Consider the following 23,745-nt stretch of genomic DNA (forward strand, 5'->3'; position numbering starts at 1 on the left):
TGTATAAAAACAGTATAATGGGAAGACCACATGAGCTCTGGAGTCAGACATTTAGAATGAGATCCCTTTTCTACTATGTACTATCTGTGAATCTTTGGGCACATTATTTTACTTCCATAAGTTTCAATTTCCATATCTGTACCTGAGGTTAATAACAACTATTCTCACAGAATGGAACAAAATAATGCACAGACGACACTTGTGCTAATACACAGTAAGCCCTGATAAACGGTGATTGTTATCATTATTACCATCAGCTCTGTGTGTATGCAGAGAGGCTAATGAATTCAAATGGGTCCTTTCTCTTCCTCTTTGAACAATAAGGAAGTCAGCAAAGCCTTGGAGATGATTATACTGCAGAGTGCGAGAGAATCAAAAGTACAAATTATCCTGTCCAAGCACCAGAAACTTTAGGCTGCTGCTTTGACAACTTCAGTTCAGCCCATGTCTCACTCAGCCAGCCCATTTTTCAATTGGCACCTCTACATTTTTCTCCTTTCTTGCTATTTTACCTCTGAAATACATTCATTTTTGGAGTCCTCCTCACTTTTGACATTAGGATTCGAATATTCACCCAACAGTGAGAAAGTAGTCATGTTGTGGTAAAACAAAAACACACAACAACTTTAAACATTTTTAAGACACTAAGTGGTGCTGTTATCAGATGAAGTGGGGTGTCCCCTTTCCCACTGGGTGCTGGAGGTGAAGTTCTTGAGATATCTCGAGAAAAAGAATTTTCTGAGACTCGCATGGGAGGATGAATGATTTCTATTTGAATGGAATTACACCCCTGGGTTTCCAAAGTCCCATTCCAGTCATAGAAGAAGTATAGCTGAGATTTCAGTAAAGCTAAAAGCAAAGCCAGTGTCCAGAGTTTTCTTTGCATGCTGGAACCGAGTCCAGTTCAGCACCAGGCTAGCAGCAGTTCATTCGTCCCTCGTGTGTGGGGGTCCACGTGGCCATGGGCCATGTGGGCAAATACAGGAGAGCACGCCCTGAGCAGTAAGAGTCCCAAGGGTCCTGAGAGCACAAGAGGAACCTAGAGAGCACAAGAGAGCACACTCCTTTGATTAGGGGATTAAATATCCCAAATTTTGTGCCCTTGCAGTGGCCACAACCATTCTGGCCAATGACCTGCTCCCACGTGTGACTGACACACAAGTACTTTTCCAACGTCATCCCAACTTTATTGGGCACGCATCTATTCTCCTCCCTGTCCAGTCCCTTCCCCCAGGGATCTGCTGATCTGCAGGGAATAGACCAGTAACTCTCTGGGGAGTGTAAACTGCAGCTTTCTGGCAAAGCTGACCAAATGACATGCCTATGATTTCTGGCCTTCCCTTTGCCCCTTTCCTGTTATTAATAACTAGCTAATTACAACAGTATCAGTGGCATTTTTAACAGCTCCCCACACACACACATTCCTGGAGTTAAGAGTAACAGTGTTAGGTAAGAAATTAGATGTGAGTGGCTGGGGTGGGGCCTGCCCTGGGGTCCTGACATGGGCCCTACCAACATTGCCTTCAGACAGCCTCTCAAGGATGGCCCTGCACTCAGCAATTCCTGAAGCAGACCGCAGCCTGGAGGTTCAGAACTAGGGGGTTCATGGTGCAGGCTCAGAGGAAAACAACATGACCTCAATGCGGCATTACTAGAGCCCAGGACTAATTATAATAAAATTTACATGGAGGTTTTCACACACACACACACACCCCACAGCCCCCCATGGGTTTTTCTGTATGGATTATGGGTAAGGACATGCACAGAAGAAATATAGTTATATAACCCTTTTCTGTCAACTATCCCTGGATGAAAATGGAAGTCTCCACCCAGAAAATCCCTCATTTAAACCAAATAACCCAGGAAGTTTGGGTCCATTGTCTCTTGACTGGTCCCCTCCTCACTTGGAGTGTATTTTCAATAAATCCCACTTTGCTTTACTTTCATTTTCATTAGCTTTAAATCATTTTCTATGCCAATGAGAAGAATCGAGGTTCCAGCCAGTAACCCCAGAAAGTAACAACAGGGTGAGATACCATACACCCAGCTGATGTGTCTACTGCTAATGCCTAAAATTTCCCTTGCCCCCGAGTTTGGGGCCTAGACAAGTGAGAAAGAAATGGCGAAGTGGAGCTGCTCCACTATTTATTACCCACTTTTAGTCCCATCTCCACTTTTCCACTTTTAGACCAACCTCAGGCTCAGCAGCATGAAAGAGAAGGCCCCTCTATTCAGGGTAACCAATTTCAAACAGTTACACACTGTCAGTAAAGGAAAGTAACCAAACTAGGAAGAAAAATACAGTGATTTCAGTCTTTCTGTGTTAAGCTTCTGGCAGCAACAAAAGTAAATATTCCATCTGAATGTGAGCTTAAATCACTCTGGAGTCCTAGGATGACAAAAGGCAAATACTTAAGCCTGTAATTGAAACTAGTTGTGGGGAGGAAGGGTAGACAAGGAAGAGCCTGAAAGAAAGGAAACAACAACAAAACAAAACCAACAATTCCATTTCAAAGATACCCTGGAATTATTAACGTTGCGATAGAGAAACTAGAAATAAGGTCAGAATCTTAATGAATGATGAACTTGAGGGATGGGTACATGCAGGTCAATTACTAGCTCCCAGTCTTAACTGGCAGGTAAAAATTATTTCCACAGTAACAAAACTTTTTTATAAATTAAAGAAGGGAAGCAATGTGTACAGTGATAAAATCATTAGACCTGGAGGTGGAGAACCTGCTCTCAGCTAATCCAGTGCCTAATTTCTGTGGGCCTCCAGTTCTGTTCAAATAGAGGAGGTAGCACGTAGATAGTTTCTAATATCCTCCAGCTATAAAAGTTCCTTTTTATGAACATTTTATGTTTGATAATATCATATGAGAGCATCTGATTCTCAGTGTTCATCAGTGGGTCTCAAACCTAGCTATCCATTAAAATCACAGGGAGAGATCTGCTACCTCTCTACCAGCTCACTCTCAATGCCTCAAAGAGGGAAGGAGGGGCAGGGGCTGGGTGGAGGCGGGTAAAGGGGGGTGGGGGGGAATGGGGGCATCTGAAATAGTGTCAACAATAAAAATAAAGAAAAATAAATACACAAATTAAAAGTAAGCAGGCCAAAAGATTCCTATTCAGTAGCTTCCAGTTCTGTGCTACAATCTCTGGTTTAAACTACTTTCCCCATGACAGGCTAATGCTCAACAACATCTGGAATATTCCAAGGAAACTCATGATGTATCACAAAATCTGTAACAATCACCCTCCCCCACCCACCCCACGTATCATCTGTCAAATAAATCAAAATTTTAAATACTGGGTTTTCTGAAAACAAAACCAATTTTACCTATGGTTGTCTCAGCAAGCCAAAGTTTAAGATTTAACTTTCTGTAAAAAACAATATGGTCAACGTGATTAAAGTATCCAAAATATTTTATAAAATTCCCGGTAGCCAGAAAATAGTACTGCTTTAAAAACATGATGTTTTGGCCTTCTATTCTCACCCTAGGAGGTGGGGAAATAAACTAAACCACTGAACCACAACAATAAAAACCAGCTTCATGGTTTCTGTGAAGAGGTTTGTTATAACAGAGATTCTGGAGTCAGCTGCAAAGGCATTGCTTGCCAGGGAGGGGAAGAACAGGAGGAGGGAAGAGATTAACATTCACCTTCAGGTGATAACAGTGCTTCTTTCTCCAAAAAATGAGACTTGAATGCTGCAAGTTATTGCAGCTACTGAACTAATCTTCCTCACTATAAACCTGGCTAAAAGGAAATATATAGGAAACAGGGTGGGGAAGGGGGGGAGAACAGGGAAGCAAGTCTCCCCTCCACTTTCAGATATATAAGCAACAGCACCATCCTGAGCCCAGAGGGGGAAAAATCAGGCTGTAAAAGTCTGAGACGATGGCAAGATATTGGCAAATGAAGAAAAATATACACAAAATTGTTTTCAATCAGTTAAACAACAGATAAATGATCAAACCGTGTGTTTGTAAGAATTATTCTTGAAAATGATTTTTCTTTGACATTCTTTAAATTATCAGCATTGGCGAACCACTGTGTAACAAAGACTCCATTTTTTGTTGATTGACACTTCACCCTGCATCCCATGAGGAAAGCCACAGCCATGCCGACTGACTCCTCTGCACACTGGCAAACAAAAAGCTCACTAGTACTGGATGGAATGCTGTGGAAACGCAGGAGAATGAGGATGACCATGGTGCCATCCAATACAGGAAAGGAATCTGGCTAAAAAGTGTACATATACTATATTCGTATCTAACAACAACCCTACAAGGGAAGCATTACATTCCCATTTTACAAACCATGTAACTGATGCTCCACATGTTTGGGGATTTGCCTAAGATCACACACCTAGAAAATGATATAGTCTTGATTTAAATCTAATTCTGCAGGAGGCAGTCCTATGGCCTTTCCACCAGAGCCTTACTTGCAACTATGCATGAGGAAATTAGCCAAACACCACATGGTTATTTAAAATAAACAGCAGTTGTTTTTACAGTATTAGATATATTTAACCTTTTATCTCACTAAGTCACGAGATCTTAAGAGGAAACTACACTGAACAGAACACATAAACTGGCAAAATTTTGCCTGAATCTTCAAATTAGGATAAATAAAAATCCTATGTAATTTGAATAATTTGGAGTTTTCCAATTCATAAAAGTTATGAAAAATACACTCATATCATTCAAGGATATAACCTCTGTAGCATCTGAATAAGTTATATAAGCTTGTATTCATGCAGTCTGTTCTGATGGAACATGGAACACACATACATGCGCACACACACCTTTTATAGGCAGAAGGGACTCTGTCTATACGTTAAAAACTAAGATAATGTTAGCAGGTATAACAACTCAAAATTCATAAAATTAAAATATTATGGTTTTCTCTTTTTCAGTTTTTAAATACACAAAATTTCATTATTTTTAAATTTTAGAGAGAGGAAGGGACAGTTGGGAGAGAGAGAGAGAGAAAGAGAGAGAAACATGGATTGTCTGCCTCCTGCACACCCTCTACTGGGGATCAAGCCCAAAACCCAGGCATGTGCACAGACCAGGAATCAAACTGCCAACTTCTCCGTACATGAGAAGATGCTCAACCAACTGAGCAACACCAGCCAGGGCAAAATTTCATTATTTTTAAACACAAGTGATATTGCATATAATGAAGGACTCTATTAAATATACCTGATATGTAGCTATGCATAGCACTATTTTAATGGAAATTCCAGATATATTTTCCATTTTTTCACTTACTAAAAATGAAGTCAATTATTTGTGTTTAAATGTCCTTCATTTTTGTCATGTCGTCCCAGCTTTTTTCTTTGAATCTTACATTACAAACAAAATGACAATCATATACCAAAATGCAGGCATTACAGATTCCCCTATCATAGCAAAGAGAAATATTACAATCTTTGCGTTTTATTTGACTTCCTGAAATTAAATGAATAAACATGTGGGGGGAAAAAGTGTCCTTTGGAATGGAAACACTGCCTTCACTAATCAAGGCCATAATTACTGAAGAAACGTATATTAAATTCTGAGTTCATGCTATTTCACTTGATGCAAGAGTTATAATCAGACCAGCAGAGCATACAGAAGCCATCTGGGTGCTGCAGAGTTGCAAAGACAAACCGAGAGAGCAAGGGCACGTCGACCTTCCTAGTGCCAAATCATCTCAGACTTTGGCATTAGGACTGTCCTTCTCTTTTGATTTCTTATTAACCTTTTTGAAGAGAGAAATACTGTGATCGACAGGTATGAAACCTGATGTTCAAAAAAAAATAAAACAGTACGCCATGCAACTTTATCATTGCATCACATTTCATACGTATTTTAACTATCAATGAATTTAATATTGTTTTATCTTTCCCCATTCTTGTCTTTGAAGGAATCCCTAATGCACTCACAGAATCTGGCTTTCTATAGCTTAAATTTCATTTGAGAAATCAACACTAATTTAGCATTTTTATTGTTCCAGGCATTTAAGACAGGAATCTGACTTCCAGGCAATGACAATGGATTTCAAATTTGTGGGCATCACATTGATCTCTGTGAAATGGACAGTACCAGTTGAAAATGAGTAACCTGATCATCATGAGATCCTCATCTGTTAGTTTGATTCCTCTGAGGCAGGTTATCGAAAATTGAGCCGAGTGATGTAATGCACACCCCAGACTGTTACGAGAACAGCATAGATGATTTCAATGAGACTCATTATTTATTCATCACAATTTGTGTGTCATTTTCACTGATGGGAGACTGAGTTAACTGGTTGAAATTCAGTGCTGATAGAGTATTTGATTCTGTACTGTAAAAAGGGCCATTTTTAATAATTGTTGTCTTCCTGTAAGAAAGTGCAAAACAAAGAGGGATTTTGTACTTTGGCCATTCACGGTAATACTGGAACACTGCTCAGCAAGGCTGGAAGCGCAGACACAGGGATAGTCCTTAAGGACTCCCTGTTTTTCTCATTAGGAGTGTATAATAACATGCCAGATATTATAGAGGAAAAATAAAATCATACTAGTGTTCAGAAAAATAATATGTTTGTTTTAATGCTAAAGAACAAGATAAACATTGATAGGACAGACCCTCACGGCATGAAATATAACTTCCACTCCTGAGTCTGATTCTTAACCTCATCACCAAAGGAACCCTCCCTCAGGTTTAGGAGAAAGACAGAGAAAAAGTCCCCCCCAAGTGGCAAGAAGGTGCTAGCCTGCACATACGCAGGCTTCTCCAATGGACCAGTTGAAGTGCAAGTGCATTTTAAAATCCACGCACTGTCTCCCAACATTATTGGGGCCACAATATATCTTAAAAGGCCCCTGTTACACTGTTACACACACTAGCTATCTCAATGTACCTCTATAAATTCATGCACTCTCTGTGTCTGCCAAAATAACTGCTCAGTGGTCTCCAGTAACCTCCTATGAGTTCCCCTCTGTGCAATGCACATGCTCTATCCTCCACTTTTCCTCCCCTCTTCAAGTATAGATGCTTATATTCCAACTATCCTTTGGGACCCTGCATAAATGTCTCTGCTCCAGAAGTTGCTTTCCTGATCCCCTGGGCTGAAAGTAACCTCCCCTCCCTCTAAACTGCCCTGGCACTCCCAATGCCTCACTAACAGCCCTCACTACTTTCCAGCTTGAATTTCAGTTCCATATGTGCATGCACTCTTCTCTCAACTTCCTACTACTTTAAAATGTCTTTAAGTGCATAATTTTGTCAATTCAGCTTTGAATCCCCACACTGCCTAATACAGTGCCTTGCACAAAAATGAAATTTTAAAAAACGATAATTTGTGAATAGATCACTCTTCCAAGTACTAACAACTCTAATGCAAGCATTACCAAAGCTTGCAAGGCTACCCAAATTTAAATTACTAGACTTGGATACAGAATCATCTTAAATCAGCTGAGCAAAGAAGCCAACCTGCAGGAATAAAATACCTCATTAATCTTTGACTTTTTCCATTGTAAAGTATTTTTGAACCTCGACTTTATTTGTGGTATTATCTGGTTAGCAGTGTTGGCAGCGGCTCAAAGTTTTAAAGGACTACAGGTCATGAATATTAAATGTTACAACTAATTTACTGGGAGGAAATCCAAATTCATTTGTAAGTGCATGACAAATAGCCCCAGTTTCAATATTGCTAGGAACTACTGTGATCAGAATCAGAGTATCTTGCTGTAACTGGATCCTCATAAAGTCAAGTGTTAGGCAAATAAAGGGAAAGAAAATCAGAAGAAAGTAGGAACACTACTTCAAGTGTAGCACAGATGTTGATTGAAAAAAATCAGAAACAGTAAATATATCGTATTTCATTCAGTATAATAGACATGAGGGTCACATCTTGAGTAAAACCATAACCTACTCTAGAAAAGGGACAAAGCCTTAAATGATAACAGATTCTGCCAATGCCATCCCCAGCAGGTAATCAAACAAAAAGGCACATGTGGATTCAATGTGCAAATACCTGCAGGCTATGTAACTGGCTTTTCAGGCTGTTTTATAAACTGGGAGTCACACAAAATGGTCAGCTGTACAGAATACCATGTTTAATCTCTTCAGTGCTCACTCAAATAGTGACAAACCAAAAACCTTAAACAGAACATTAACTCCCACCCTCAGAAACCATTCTCAAAATAAACCCTGTAAACTGTTTGGAAATATGGGGTTGTTGGTTAGTTTGGGGTCTGATCGCTGCATCATGACGTGAGAAACTCAAGATAAACTTCATTCACCGTAAGCTACCTCCATCATTCACATTATGCTTAGTGTTAAAATTTAAAAAGCATATTTATAATGAACAAAATAAACTAACAAAATAGAAACAGAGACTCATAGATACAAATAACAGACTGATAGCTGTCAGAGAGGAGAGGGTTGGGGGAGTAGGTGAAAAAAGTGAAGCAATTAAGAAAAAAACCTTGGAGATAGAGACAACTGGATGGTGATTGCCAGAGGGAAAGGGGGCTGCGGGGAGGTAGAAGAGGGTATGGGGGGATAAATGGTGATGGAACGAGACTTGACTAGGGATGGTGAACACGCAATACAATATGCAGATGATGTGTTATAGAATTGTACACCTGAAACATGATTTTATTAACCATTGTCACTTCAATAAATTCAATAAAAAAGAAAAAAATAAATTAAATATAAAATAAAAAGCATAATTAGAGAAACTGTTAAAAGATCAAACTAAAAGGGCTGCATTTTTCCTAATTACCTTAGGCTGTTATTAGAACTGCTACGCTGGCTTTCAGATTTCCTTTGATTTTTAATTTTTTTTTATTTTCCACCTGTAACTGAATAAGTGATTATGAGTTTAATAAGGGGGGGGGAAGATGTTTCCACATTAAAAGAGTTAACAGATGTTAAATAAGCACAGAAAATGGCCACTAGGCAAGCAATGACTGATTTGGGGTAAGTAAGAAAAATGTTGCTTTTACTGATTTTATTACCCATGTACCTCCTAGGGTCATGGGAGACTTGTAAAAAATTTTGTGGGCAGATAAAAGTCTAACATTTATTTGCAAAGCTAGTTTAAGTATATTTCAAGGGTCGCCCCTAGCCCTGCCCTCACTTTTTGACCACATAAAACTAAATAAGTGAAAATCATCAAAAGGAGGCAAAAACAATCATTTGGTGAGACTTGAAGAAAACTTATTGTTCAACATTTTTCTGACATGCATTTCTGCCAATCCCACCTTCCAGACCTCACTAACCAGAAATGACATCCTCATGGTGTAAAGAGGAGAGTACAGGATTTCACTTGAACATATCAAGCACATATGTTTAAAAGATAAAATCTTAAACGAGTGTACATTCAATAACGTACTAGTACCTACTATGTGCCAGATGATGTGCTATGTTCTAAGGATAATATAGGAATATCCCGAAGCTAAGAACTAGGAATATTTTTAAATTTTGTTTATAAATTTATGAACACTAATTTTGTTCATACACGTTTCTGAAGATTTTATATTTAGTGTTGTTTTTACAAATCTTCCTATTGACAACTATATTATTTCATATTATATTCAACCATATAATTTCATAAATCATATGACTCTTTTAATAAGCATTTAAGTTAAATGTTACCTTTTTAGCATATTGAGAACAGTACCTGGCAGATATAAACACTGAAAGTGTTTATTAAATACTAAGTAAAATATCTACAATATGCCAGGTACTTACTATTTTTCAAATATTTCATCAAAGAAAAATATAACTTTAATACCAGCTTTGCAGAACTGCAAAAACTTTATATATAGCCCTGGCCAGGTAGCTCAGTTGGTTAGAGCGTCATCCCGATATGTCAAGGTTGCTGGTTCGATTCCTGGTCCGGGCACATACAAGAATCAACCAATGAATGCATAAATAAGTGGAGCAATAAATAAATGTTTCTCTCTCTATCTCTCTCAAATCAAATTAAAAATTAAAAAAAAAACAAAAACAAAAAAACCTTATACATAATATGGACATGTGCATCATTTGCATGGGCCTTAGAAGTAAACACTGGCAGCCAAGAACTCAGGTCAAATTCAGCCATCCCAAGGATTTTTGTCTGGCCCAATAATCAATATTAAAAAACAGGAGGCGTCATAGAAAAATCCAGATGTCTATCTTCTCAGAAAAATCTTAAAAGTCTACTAAAGCAAACCTGTATTTTTTTACTGCAGTAATGGGATGGAGTAGAGTACTAGCTGTAGGGCAGAACCTAACTCGCCATAGTCCCTTCCTCCTGGCCCTGGCAGACATTAGAGTTTGGGGGCCAGGATCTGATAAGAGGAACAGAACCAAAACCACCAACACTGTGAAGAACGGTGCTGAGCGTGGCTGCATGAGAAACATACCACCGACAAAACTGAAAAACTGGGGAGCCTTGCCCCTCTGGTCCTAATAAACTCCAGCTTTCAGAAGACCTCCATTTTTAGATTTAGACTACTTGACTGGTTCTCTAATTTGCATAATAGAGTTAAACATTTGTGTGCTAGAGTTTTCTATTTATATATGTGTTATATTTTTATGGGGCAGAAAAGTTTATTTCATCTGGCAAACCATGCTAAATATGATGCAGAGTTAATTGGTAAGATATTTAAGATGATTATTCTTTTAAGGGTTAAGAGAACCTTCTAAAGTCTTTTAATCCACTTCCTTCAGTCTCTGCCAACTCACCCAGGCATTTAAAATCTATATATTTTAAGATAGAATATGGAATTTTCTATAACTTCCATATGTAATCTATGCCATTGTTTACAAGCTTACAGTCATGAGATTCTAAATGAAAGTTTTTGCTTAAATATGCATGCTTCAGCTTTAGAAGATCTCTAATTCATATACTTTCAAACCACTATATGTTTAAACACAACTAGACAGTGATGTCAGAGGAATGGTGGTGTGTGAGATCCCCTTGGTCTCTCCCCTTGAAGTTTCAACAATTTGAACAGCTGTAATTCAACAAAGGATTCCCTGCTTAACGCATGAGAGATCCATGCATTGAAAATCTAAAGGTAGGCAAGCGAGAGTGAACCGGGGAGGCAAAGAAGGACAAACACTGCACCATGAACACAGCCCTACAGCAAGGAGCTCACAGCAGGGCTTAGCCCAGAAAGGGAAGGAATCAGACTGGCAATACCTTCAGTCAGGAAGAGCAAACAGATTGGGGGACATTCCTGCAGGACTGGGCAGTCAGTACAAGCTGCAACTGAGCCCAGTTACCCGGGAAAGGAAACAGCTCAGAGATCGTTGCAGCCGCAGGTGAGAAACAAAGCCACAGAGCCTGGCTGCCCCTTAACCTCTAGAGCTCGCCTCCTTCGCCCTTGGTTGCAGAGCACAATATCTGCAAACCCAAAAACTGGTACTACAGAACCACTTTTTCCCTGAGCAAAAGGCCCACTCTGTGAAAGGTTACAGGATCGGGAGGGGGGTGGGGGGGGGACTCCAAGGAGGTCCGAGGTCACCATTACTGGAGAGCAAAGTATCTTAAAAGGCCCTGGGTTACCCCAGTCCGCCCCACCCCCACACATCATGGCTACACTGACAGCAGCATCTGGATGCAGGGGAGAGCACTGAGGTTTCAGGAATTTGGAGCCCCAATGCCACCATGCTGCCTGACAGGGTTGGTTCCCTGGGATCGGGGCCACCAGATCACAGGGGAGGTACCTACTTCCCATTTTCCAATAACCTGGAGATCTGAAAAGCCAGAGAAGAGCAAAAGAGCTAAAAAAAAACTTGTAATTCAGCACCACTTACTGGAAAATAATAGGACTTCTTTGTATCAATCTACTAGGGAAATGCCACTCATAGATAGATGCCTAGATAGAAAAGGAATCCATTGACTACCATGAATAACCAAGGTAGTGAGGCAGATAAGAAAATTTAAAATCTCCAGAATATAAACTTAAAGACATGGAAGTGTGTGATTTAAATGACAGAGAATTAAAGATTGAAAGATAACATCTAGGCCTCAGTTATGTTTCAGCTTCAGTCACAGAAAAGTGGGGGAAACCAGACTATGAGATGCCACGGCTGACATAAAGACCAAGAGTATTGATCAATGACCTCCTACGCTAGCAACAACCAATCAACAGAGACCACAACCTTGACCATGACCCTAACCATGACCCTAACTCCCTTAGTCACAATGATTAATGATATCTTCCCCTATAGACCCCATTCCCTGGTAGCCTTCGGGAAGCCAGATCTTTGAGCATTTTGCTCACCTGTGTCTCTGGGCACGGGCCACTTCCTAAAAATAAACCCTTAGTTTCCTTGCTGTAAACTCCTGTTTGGTTTTATTGAGCTTTGATGTGCACAGGCAAATGGATCCCTTTATAGTCTGGCAACAATGGTAAAATGGAAATTCTTTATAATTTAGGAGGTTTCAAGGCAAGGTCTTGAAATACTCAGAGTCTGCATCTTCAAATAGGTCTTGTTAAAAAACAAAATTCTGAGTAAATTTGAAGATCAAATTGGCATTATTGAATGATTCATGAATCAGGCAGCATCCCATCTAGAGCTCCAAAAGCCTGTATAAAATGGAAGGCTGATATAGGCAGAAGGTGGAAGGGATTAGAAAACAGTGGGATTACCTCATCCCTCTTTGGGGGAAGAAAGGGTTTACGCGGCAGATTACCTCTGTAGTGTTAACCAGGTAATTCCAGATTGACTTAAATTCACATTCTTGGGAGAGGCGGAAAATGGCAATTAAGTCTGAATTTGCTGAGGTGGCCTTAGCACAGGTGACTCCATTATGAACTTTTTTTTAACAGTCCCAACCTCCATAGGATAAGAACCATGATTTACATTTATCCTATTTGTATGTCGAGTAAAACAAGAAAGCCTGCTAGTGTTAATGACATGGTGTTAAAAGAAAAAGATTATTCTCCCTATTCTCCATAAAAAACAATTAAAACTGATTTGAAATTAAGAGCTTGACTCTCAAACCAGATGTTGTTTGGTTTTCTTTTAAAGTTTCAGCATTTAATTGAAATCACAAAAGAACTTCATTAAGCACTTGATACTTGATTTCTAACTGAAAAGGTTAAGCTTCCCTGCAGAGAAGCATAGCAGTAATTGCTCTGCCTACTAAGTAAAATGTATAGTCATTTTTTTGAAAAAAATACAGTCAGCTGTAGCCGGTTTGGCTCAGTAGTTAGAAAGATGGCCAGCGGCCCGGAGGGTCACCACGGGTTCGATTCCGAATCAAGGGCACAGTTCCTCCGCTCCCAGCTAGGTCTCTCCCCAGGAGGCAACCAATGAATGTGTTTCAGTCATATGATGTTTCTCTCTCTCTCTCTCCCCACTCCCTCCCTTCTCCTTCCCCTCCACTCTCTCTAAAAAAATATCTTCAGGTGGGGATTAAAAAAAATACTGTAAATGTTTCCTTCGATTTTTTAATTTATTTTAATTTCTTCCCAATTCTATTTTAAAGTAAAGTAGGGAATTGAGGGAGGGGTGAAAGTTAGTCAAAACTTCTTAGAAAACTTGACCGTTTTCTCAAGGCAAATATCCAAAACTGCAATTCCTTGCTTAAGTGTCTAAAAGGAAGGGGGAGCTGGCCTAAAACATGGCCGAGATTTGCAAACCTTGACCAAGTTGAGTCTATGTACTTGAATCAAAGCAAGGGAGTTTAGAGAGAGGGAGGGAGGGAGGGAGGGGGCAATGGAAAGAAGGCAGTTTCTCAAGATGCCCTAGTCCACCCAATGCCTCCCATGAACACTCCAGCAGAAAACTGTTCAGTTCACTTTAAGTGTATGGGGTCCTAAAGTAATTCTTTGACCTTCCAACAACATGGCATTTGAAACCACTAAGGGAATTCAGAAGAACAAATATTAAGCCCTGTAGAAAAGGTCTTAATTGGCCTCCGGGCAAAACTTACAATACGAACTTTCTGTTTTGACTCTTCTATTCTTAGAGACTACAAAAAGGAAAAGGTAAATATGATTCATTCTTTAAGAATTTGAGTTCCTAGTCACTGCAGAGAAGGGTTCTTTTCCATAGTCAGCTTCGGGAAAGTAATATTAACAAATGGCAAAGGATTTCCCAACTATAGTCTAGCATCTAGCTCTATTATCAGCTGTGATATTTTTACAAATATACATTATGTATAGGCAATGTACAGGATTACAGAGAATTGGAGCAGAAATAAGGAATGAATAAAAATAAATGAATTATAAAGATGCATAATCCTTACAAGGCAAAACTATCCTTCAAAACCCCTTTTGAAATCACGAAAATATGTAAAGAAACCGGAGAAATAAAACAATCAGTGACTGAAACCCAGGTTAGTAGGGAAAGGTTAGAAAGGACACTTCCACTTACTGAAGATCAAAACGTAACTTATATTAAATTCTCTTTGAAGAGGAACAAATTTGCCTTTTAAATGGTAAAAAAGGGCCAAGCAAGGAGATTACTCAGAAATCCAATGCTTGAGTACCAACAATCACTTACTTTGTAAATGGTCGGTAGGATCTGTTTCATTTTCAGCCTGTGAAAGACGAAGACATCATAAACGGCTGAGACTGCGAGAACAGTCACTCCTTGTTCCTTCCACAACATGCTGCATCCTGCACACAGTCCTGTCCCCAGGAACCAGCCCCACGTCCTGGCTGAGTAGCCCCTTGTGGAACAGTGTTTAATGTAGCAGAGCAAGGAGAGGAGAAAGAAGAGACTGGCCCCGAGATCGGCCCGCCCCACGATTCCTGCCACCGCCTCCGTGTGGATGGGGTGAGAGGCGAACATCAAGCCCGCCATGAAGGTCCAGTATCCGTCCCCAAGGAGTATCTTAGAAAAGCTCGTGAAGAGCCCAGTGACTGCCGCGTGCAGTAGGATATTGACGAGGTGGTAGCTCCAGGGATTCAGCCCTCCGATGGCATGGTTCAGGCGAAAAGAGAGCGTGCAGAGCGGCCGGTAGGACTTGTGGCTGCCACTGTGGGTTAGAAGAGTCCCCCAAAAATCATTGTAGAAAATGTGCGTCCATGGCGTTTCTGGGAGAAGGTCCTGATTAGTCTTGATAGCGCGGCTAAAAAACAAAATGTTAAAAAGAAAATCAAATGAAAAATACAGAACGAAAACAGACAAGAAGATACGTGACACTGCTAAGATATTGCCTTCCTCCCTAGCTCTGTTGTCATGAGACTTTACGCTGGGATTCCAGGGATGCATGATTAATGCAAATGAGTTCTATAGAGAGTCGGAACTGAGATCCTCTCCTTCATGTTTACTAACACCACAATTAGGATTGTATTTCTTTTCCTCAACACCTTCCTTCCTTGTTTGAATGCAAGTTTGTTGGAAGAATAAATGCAGAGGTTCTATCATTTGTTTAAGCCTTAATGCTAGATGTTGCTAAACAACTGTCCTAAAAATCACATGGTATACTGATTAAAAAAGGTAGATTCTAGGCCCACTGATGTGAGGCCTGAGAATATGCATTTTTTAAAAGCATAGCACAGGTAAGACTGGTGCAGGGGGTAGACTTAGAGCAAGAACTAGCCCCCGACTAGAAATAAATTTTAAATAGAGTATCTGTGCCCAGAGTAGTAAGTTTTAAACGTACACCTCATCTGGGAATCTTGCTAACAGGCAGGTTCCACATTTCTAACAAATCCCCAAGTAAAGCTAACTCCACTAGTCCGTGGACCACACTTTGAGAATCAAGGACCTATGGAGCTGGAGAGATGAGTAGGAATGGCTCTCCATCTATCCAGATATTTCCCTTCTTCCTACACTACAGGAAACTTCAGCCATTACCCCTTCTGAGCTCTCACAGGACTTAGTGTCACCTATACCAGGTGCCACAATGATGCACTTCACTGTCTCCTGCTTTAGAGGATTAGTAGCTTCCTTGTCTCCTGCTTTTGAGGATTCAAGGACAAATGATCTAGCATTTGCTGAGCACCTGCTATCTGCCAAGCACCCTGCTTGTCGCCTTGGCTATATCTTCTTGGTTAATTCTTAGAATAACTGATGAAGTAGATATTATTACCTACATTTCTCAAATGAGCAAATTATGATTGAGAAAGTTAAATTAATAACGAGTCCAAATTCACACAAAGCAGAAATAGCAGGGTCAAGTTTCATGACCCCTGCTCTTTCCACTATGATGGGCTTCTCAAAATATGATCCACATACCACTGGGAGTATGTGAGAAAACACACCAATAAACCGTGTAAAATTTTAATGGCTATATTGGTTTTAGCGTACATTTGAAACAAAATTTAATTAACACATCAAAGCTGGATTTCATAGATATTTGCTCAGAATGAAGCTGTTAAAAATTTAAAAGTCCATGTAAAGACAAATATTAAGGAATCAATAGTTCTGGTATATGTGGGTAAGCTACAATTGTTGAAGGGTAGCACATAAATGACTCAGTTTAGAGGATTCTTGCTCTCTGGCATTATACCTGTCAGAGAACAGGGTGGCATCTTGAGTCTTTTGTATTTCTAGTGCATCTATCTCAGTATTTACAGAACACAAAAGAGGCACATGAGTCAGAAGAAAGCAGGAATGAGACCCTTAAGTAGAAATCTCTTGCCCAGTCTGATGTCAGGGTCTTTTAAGGGGTGCAGGAATTTGCATAGCTAAAAAATATATGGTTGGTGGCCACCCTGATGATCTTTACCTCTAGCCCCTCTGCCAGTTCTGCCTTTCATTGTGAGGCAGCCATGATTAAAGAAATTTCCAATGAATTTTACCAAAAATCAGGTTGCAAAAGCCCTGGATTGAAGAGAAACATTCCTGAGTCCCAGCTCTGTAATTTAATGAGTATCTTCAAAAATAACATAGAACAGAGATTCAAACAGATTAAAAACCCACCCTCGGTGACAGAGCCAACAGAAATAGTATTCCATTTGGGATCAATGACTGGGCATTGCTGGTTTTCAACTGCTTCTCTCAATGGCTTCCCAATTAACCTCTCTGAGCTTCAGCTTCTCTAATGATAATAGTTTTACTTTGAAATCATGTAACAAACATTTGTAATTGTTCATTTTCTATGAAGAGAACACTGCTTTGCAGACACATGAATGTTCTGAAGACCTAGTACAAATGACATCTCAGTCCTGTTAGCTGCTGTTGTTATTGTTCTACAAAGACTGGGATACAATTTACAAAAAGTCCCTTATTAAAGTCTGCTTGACCCATACCCTCTGAAACTGGGTGCATTTAGCAGTTAGAATTAAAACAGACTGATCAGTAGTTGATAATTATCTACTCTGTCTCAAACACCATACTATTCCTTTTATATCTACTTATGAGAACTAGTTGACTTTTCTAGATGCTCAATAAAAAGGCAAAGGTCTGTTAAAATGATGTCTTCAAAAATAATGTGGCAGGGATAGTTGTTTTCCAATGTCTAGTTCTAGCCTTTTTCCATACTCACCGACCTTCTGTTTTTAACTGGGCATATGGTCACCTAGAAAAAAGATTTCATTTCCTATCTTCCCTTGCTACTAAAGATGGTCAGGTGACTAATTTTTGGCCAGTGGAACATAAGCAGAGTTCTATGTACTACTTCCAGAAAGTGCCCTTAAAAGGTAAAAGAGCTTAGCATTCTTCCCCTCCACCACTACCTCCTTCCTGCGGGAGCACAGATTAATAGCTGGGGTCCAGCAGTCATCTTGGCCCATAAAGTGTCCTTAGGAATAGAAATCATGCCCAGCACAGCAATAAGACTGAAGGAAATTGAGTTCCTGTCACGGAAGAACATACCAACCCTGGGCTAACTACCTCCCCACTGCATGAATGTGAGAAATAAATTGCTATATTGTTTAAACTGTGATATTTTGGGTGTTAGCTAGTGGCAGCTGAACCCAGTCATAAGTGAAATCCTCTGTTCACAGAAGACCTACTATATCACAGTGGTTTGATTTTTCCATTTTGATTTTGATTTTTACAAGTCTCCATGTATTGACGCTGTATTAAATGAATTTCCATATAAACTGACTTTTAAAATATTAGAAACAGATGTTATTCTGGATCCATTAAATTAAAACACCCTGCTATGACATTCATCAAGAGTCTAACTCAGAAGTAATTGCTTAAGACTCAATGAGTTATAATTAAAATTTAAAAGAAATATGAAAACAGTTTTGTCAGAGAGAGCTGATTTCAAGCAATTCAGAATGAAAACCCAACTGACCCCTACTAAACATTAACGTAGATATTGATGTGAATTTCTCTAATATCAATGCAAAAACGCTCATACTTATCCAGGTCAGAGCAGTGGAAAGCTCAATAGCAAAGCATTCTGGGATAAGGCTTTGCTAATGTAAGGAAAGCTAGAAAGCAAATTTTGCTCAGGACAATACTACACCCTTTCACTGGCAGAACCATAGAACATGGAGAACCACATTCTCCAAACCAGCTTTTCTATAAGCTGTTAGTGCATTACCATAACCCATTCTGTAAAGACTTTTGAAGAAAAATAATAAAACCCATACTTTAAAAAATCTGTAAAACCTGACAGAATTTCTTATATTTATAGCAATAAATTATAGCAAGTCTAGTAATATGAAGCAGCCAGCAAGATATACTACACATCTAACTCACAAAATACGGGTTTCAAAAAAAATTAACAAATCTCGTAATTTCACTGTCAGAAAAAACTTTGATGAGGCACAGCCCTAAATTTACACTGCAGAAAAAAATTTAAAGGGTAGTTAGTGTTAATAAAACAAAAGTGGAAGAGCAAGAGAACACTTTACCCATGTGCAAAACATACTATACAAAGGGAGCCTTTAGTATGGTAAGAAGCTCTGACAGGCGTTATCTGCTTAGAAAGGTTTTCACTTAACTGATGAACATTATGGCAAAAGTACATGAAATAAAACTAAATTGTACTGGGCTTTAGTATATAAGTCACATCACACATGCATGTCAGTGATAAGCAACGCCTCACATCACTTTAAGAAAGATAGAGACCAAAGGGTCTTTAATAGGATCTGAAAAACCTGCCAGCAAAATGAGAAGAGGTAATCATTCAGCACCATGAATAATAGATTTTCATCCGTTTGTGATTTCTTACACGAGTCCAAAATGGAAATAGTAAAATCTCTTCTCAGCTAATGAAAAACCTAATTCAAAACAAAATTTCAGGCTCATATAACTTCTGAGGTTACTTCTGTGAATTGGGATTGCAAGTCAGAAAGGTACCAAGAAATTAGGAAATTTTCCACTCCCAAAAAGGTGAGGAAAATCGGAGCAGCAGATGTGAAGAAGAAACAGCCATAAGCAGAGTTCTCCGGAGAACATGTGACTGGGAGGCTGGCTTCTGAAGCACAAAGGCCCAGTTGCTCAGGTCTTCCAGTTCTTACCCCATTTCCCATTCTGTTCCTTTGTGGCTCTTTGTTTTTGCTGCCTTATGATTTTTCCTGTAGGAAACAGTGGCAAAGGCCAATGCCATTGTGAAACTGATGAATGACGCGATGCTGCTGTCCCAACTGTCCTCGTCGGTGTTTCTCTCACGGCTGTTTTTTCTGTCCATTGACCATTTCAGTCACAAACACCCATATAAATGATGGCCATTGGTTCTCTGAGCAGGAATGGTGCTCAGATTCTTCAAACATCAAATTTAAACACTCATTTAAAACACTCATTTAAGAAAACTGGTTCTGAAGCCAAGTGGGCTAAATAGAGTTCTAGCTATGAGACAGTGGACAAACAGGGTGACTTCGCTTTGTACCTGTTATCTGTAAAATAAAGATAATAACTGTACTTGCCTTATACGATCATTGCAAGAAGTTAATGAGTCAGTAAGCAGACAGTACCTTGTTATATGTAACAATGTGTGTATGTACTATAATATATGTAACACACGTTGGCTGTTGTTATTATTATTGTTATTATTACCATCAACACCAAACAACTGATGTCGGCCACCATTGGACACACAGTGCTTGTTTATCATGTTCATAGCCTCCAAAATCTAGGTATCGTAGTCATGAGTATTTCACTTAAAATTCCCTTAAGCTTTAATGACCCGCTCAGAACAAGATCATAACACGTGTGAAGCTTTACTTTTGGTCTTTAACACATGACTTTTTCCATTCCCCTATATTTTGACTACCTCTTTCTAACTCTCCTTGGCTAGCCTCTCCACACTTTTCTCCCAGATGTGGATGCCTCTCTCCTAGTTCTGTCCCTGACCTTCTTTCTCTCTGCACTTTCCACCTCTGTGGTCACCTCCAACACCTGCCACTCAGGAGAGGCCTTCTCCACCTATACCTCAAGCCTGGGTGCTGCTTATAAGCCTGCACTTCTAATGGCCCAGGTGATACCTACACCTGACTGGAGAAAAGATGAATGCAACCCTGGTTCTTCTACTAACGCCAACTGTGTTACCTTTGGCCAGTTAGCCTCTCTACAGCTCAGTTTCCTTACCTACGGTTGATAGATAATAATAATAATAATAATAATAATAATAATAATGCTTCTCACAAACTGTTGTGGTAAAGAACAAATGAGGAAATGTAAACTTAAAATGTTTGAAATTTACATAGCCTTGTAAATTTAGAATAGAAACTTGCTTTTTTTTTCCTGGACCTCTTCTTCGAGCTAACAGTCTCCTGTTTTTCCTTTTGAAAACAGCTCACATCCACTCTCAGTCCATGTGGAAAGGGTGAGGCTGCCCTGACCTCCTGATGAAAGGTCAGCAAGTGATTTGCTGATTAGTGTACTATATCCCCTCCGCCCCCCCCCAAAATCCTCATTTCTGGCCACAGCTGACTTAGCAGCCAGCTGGGCCAATCAGAGTCAATACAGCCCCAATAATCTACTGGGAAAGGACATCTTTTGAGAATGAGATGAAATCCGAGAGCTACTAGAGCATTCCCTGAAGACAGAGCCTGCCTAAGAATGAAGTCAACACAAAAGGACAGATCAATTGCCAAAGGGGCAATTCCTCGTGCAGCTGGATCCTGTCATGCCTGAAGCTAACGCTGTTATATAAGCTAATAAATGCCCTTAGTCATAAGATAATTTGAATTGTTGACATCCATAACCAAGAGTGCTAAATAATACAGCGCTGTATAACTCCCAAGTAATATTGTTAGTTGCCCTTTCAGCATATTAAGCTTAGTAAATCTGAATCCAAATAATTTTCTTCACAAAACATTTCCCTTGTCACAGAAGCCCTTCATTAAGTACCATCGCTGACATCAAGGTTGTGCACAAGGGCACCTTCCCTCTTTGCTTCTATTTTTAAACTGGTTAAAAATATTGTAAAGCTGCTCAGGACCTCTGAGAAACTCACAAGTGTCCCTTGAATCCGCATCTAACTCTGCTTTTCTACTACCCTCATTCAGGCTTTCATTATTTCCCACCTGTACTGCTTTGCATGCTAAAATTGCCTGTTCATTTTCCTCTTTCTCTCATTGGGCTGTTAAGTCCCCTCAGGAAAGAAATTATGCCTTATGTTTTCTCCCAGTGCCCAACACATATTAGGCACATAATAAATATTTGGTAAACTGAACTAAACAGCTATCCCTGCCTGCTTGCGTTCCGCCTTTGACCCATTACACATGCTGTGGATAGATAAACTTCCTGAAACACAAGTCTAACACCACTAGGCTCCACAAAAATCCTTCATTATCCCCTATTTCTTACCATAAAAAACACCCTTCACAGTCCAGCATTCATTACCACCCCCACTATGACTTCTAGGCCAATCTCCCATTACTTCTCCATGTGCATCCTGAGGTCAGACAAACTTCTCAGCCTATAGGCCTTTACTCAAACCATTTCTTCCCTCCTCTGCCTGGATGGCTGTTCTTCAATCAGTTACATCTGTCCAAATATGCTTCAATCCCAATGCTCATTTGCGAAGCCACAATCTGCCCAAAGACTTTCCCAGTTACTACTGCAAATATTCTTGATTTTTACATGGACACATTCCTATTAATAACACTGACTTCTTACAGTTATCAGGTATCTCAAATGGGAAACTATGTGGAAGACACTTCAGAAGGAAGAGGAAAAGTATGCTTTGAAAATGAGGCACCAGTAATTTTAATGTTCCCTCTTCCATCCCCTATTGAAAACTTGTCCAATGAAGTGAACTGACTCTGTTGTAAAACACTTACTTAGTCATCCACTCACTCAGTATTGGGCTAGGTGCTGTGAAAGGCACTGCAGATAGAACGCTGAACAAAACAGACGCCCCAACCTTGAGAAACATTCAGCCTCGCAGAGGAGGCAAGTGTCCAGGCAATTTCACTGCAATATGATAAAAACTATTCTAACTTGAAATCCTGGTGGCTATGGCAGAACACAGAATGGACTCCCAACAGTCTTAGAGGGTCCAGAGCTTCCTGGAGGAAAGGATGTCTACCTACGTGGAAGGAGTTAAATGAAGGAGTAATGAGTTGTGGAGATGGTCAATATTTTCAAAGACCATGCAGCACAAGAGAAGGGGGTGAGCTTGAGATCTGAAAAATCTCAATGGGTAGGTTTGACTGGAGTGACATTTGAGGCATGAAGCAGCAGGAATCACTGACATTACTCTGTCTTCTACTACTGCAGTGGGTTGGAGAGAAATTTGGGATGGGGTGGAGAGGAACTTGGCTGGACATCAATCTTCCCAATTGTCTTCAGGATTGACTTGGTTATTGTCTTCTTAGGCCTCCCTTATCTCCCCAAGGCATAGTTAACTCCTAAAAAGTAGAAACACATCTTATTTATCTTTTGGAGCCTAGTACACAGTAGGTATTCAATATGTATTTGATAAATCGAATTCTAATTAGAAATGATTTGTACTGACAGGCCACACTCATCTTTTAGAAAAATTCTACATTGTTTTAAGTGTACAGGGAAATATCACTTTCCCCTAAAAGTTCACTTACTCTGGGTACTAACCTCTGCTCACCCAATGATAATTAACTGTGAAAAACCAGCAGATTAATTGGCTTACTCAGATGTCTTTGGCACTCGTTTGCTAGTTAACCTATAATCCTTTCATTAGAGTCCCTCTTTAGGGATAAACCATTATATTTAGAAAACTCCACTTAATATGCAAATACTTGGCTAACACGGTAGGGGAATGAGAGAAATATAGTATAGCATCTAGAGTTTGTCTGAGTTTGGAAATACGCAATGTATTTCAGATTCCTAGAGGAACTTAAGGTAGAGCAAGTAATTTCAGGCAGGGTGCTAGGGGACAGTGCTGGGTTTCTAGTTCCTCGGGAAATAGAAGGCATTAAGCTCTAGGCATGAATCTATCATTACATCCGTAAACTTTACTAAACTTGCTTGTTTCTATCTTGATATCTCCCTACTAGATTGTAAATCCTTCAATGGCAGAGATAATGACTTCTAAGCAAAGGACACTTTAAAATTTTTTTTAATTGTTGCCAGATAGATATTGAATGAAAAGAGGCCACAGAAAGTAATCAAGACACCATTGTCAGACATCCAAGGGTCAGAGCCCTCAAGTAACTATAACTAAAGGAATATTCTCCTCCATACCTTAAGGAATTTTTCCTACAAGCTTCTGATTAAATGTGGTCCCTGCTTCGGCCAAACTAAGCTCCAGAGCCACAGCTCCAGAGATACAGACCTGCACAGAGCTTTCCTGAACGAGCAAACCCATTCCTCACTCCAAGTCTAGAGTGTGTCCAGACATTCTCTTCTCTTAGTGGGAGAAAATGAGGAGGAGAAATCTTGGCTAAATATTTTTAAAGTATCTTTAGTTCCTCAGGTAAAA

The 23,745-nt window shown here is 39.7% G+C and overlaps 1 protein-coding gene across 3 annotated transcripts in view; it reads right to left on the minus strand.

The window, feature by feature from the left end:
- The window catches only part of TMTC2 (transmembrane O-mannosyltransferase targeting cadherins 2), a 374,536-nt gene that overhangs the window by 212,301 nt on the left and 138,490 nt on the right, over positions 1-23,745 (minus strand). For 2 of the 3 annotated variants that reach the window (XM_087814516.1, XM_016199427.2), the window contains exon 2: positions 14,493-15,063. The exons of the other annotated variant lie outside the window; for it this stretch is intronic. In XM_087814516.1, the coding sequence (XP_087670642.1) occupies positions 14,493-15,063 (571 nt within the window). The remainder of the gene's footprint in view (positions 1-14,492; positions 15,064-23,745) is intronic. 3 annotated transcript variants of the gene reach the window in all.

The sequence above is a fragment of the Miniopterus natalensis genome, chromosome 2 (genome assembly GCF_054644295.1).
Source record: "Miniopterus natalensis isolate mMinNat1 chromosome 2, mMinNat1.hap1, whole genome shotgun sequence".
NCBI lineage: Eukaryota > Metazoa > Chordata > Mammalia > Chiroptera > Miniopteridae > Miniopterus > Miniopterus natalensis.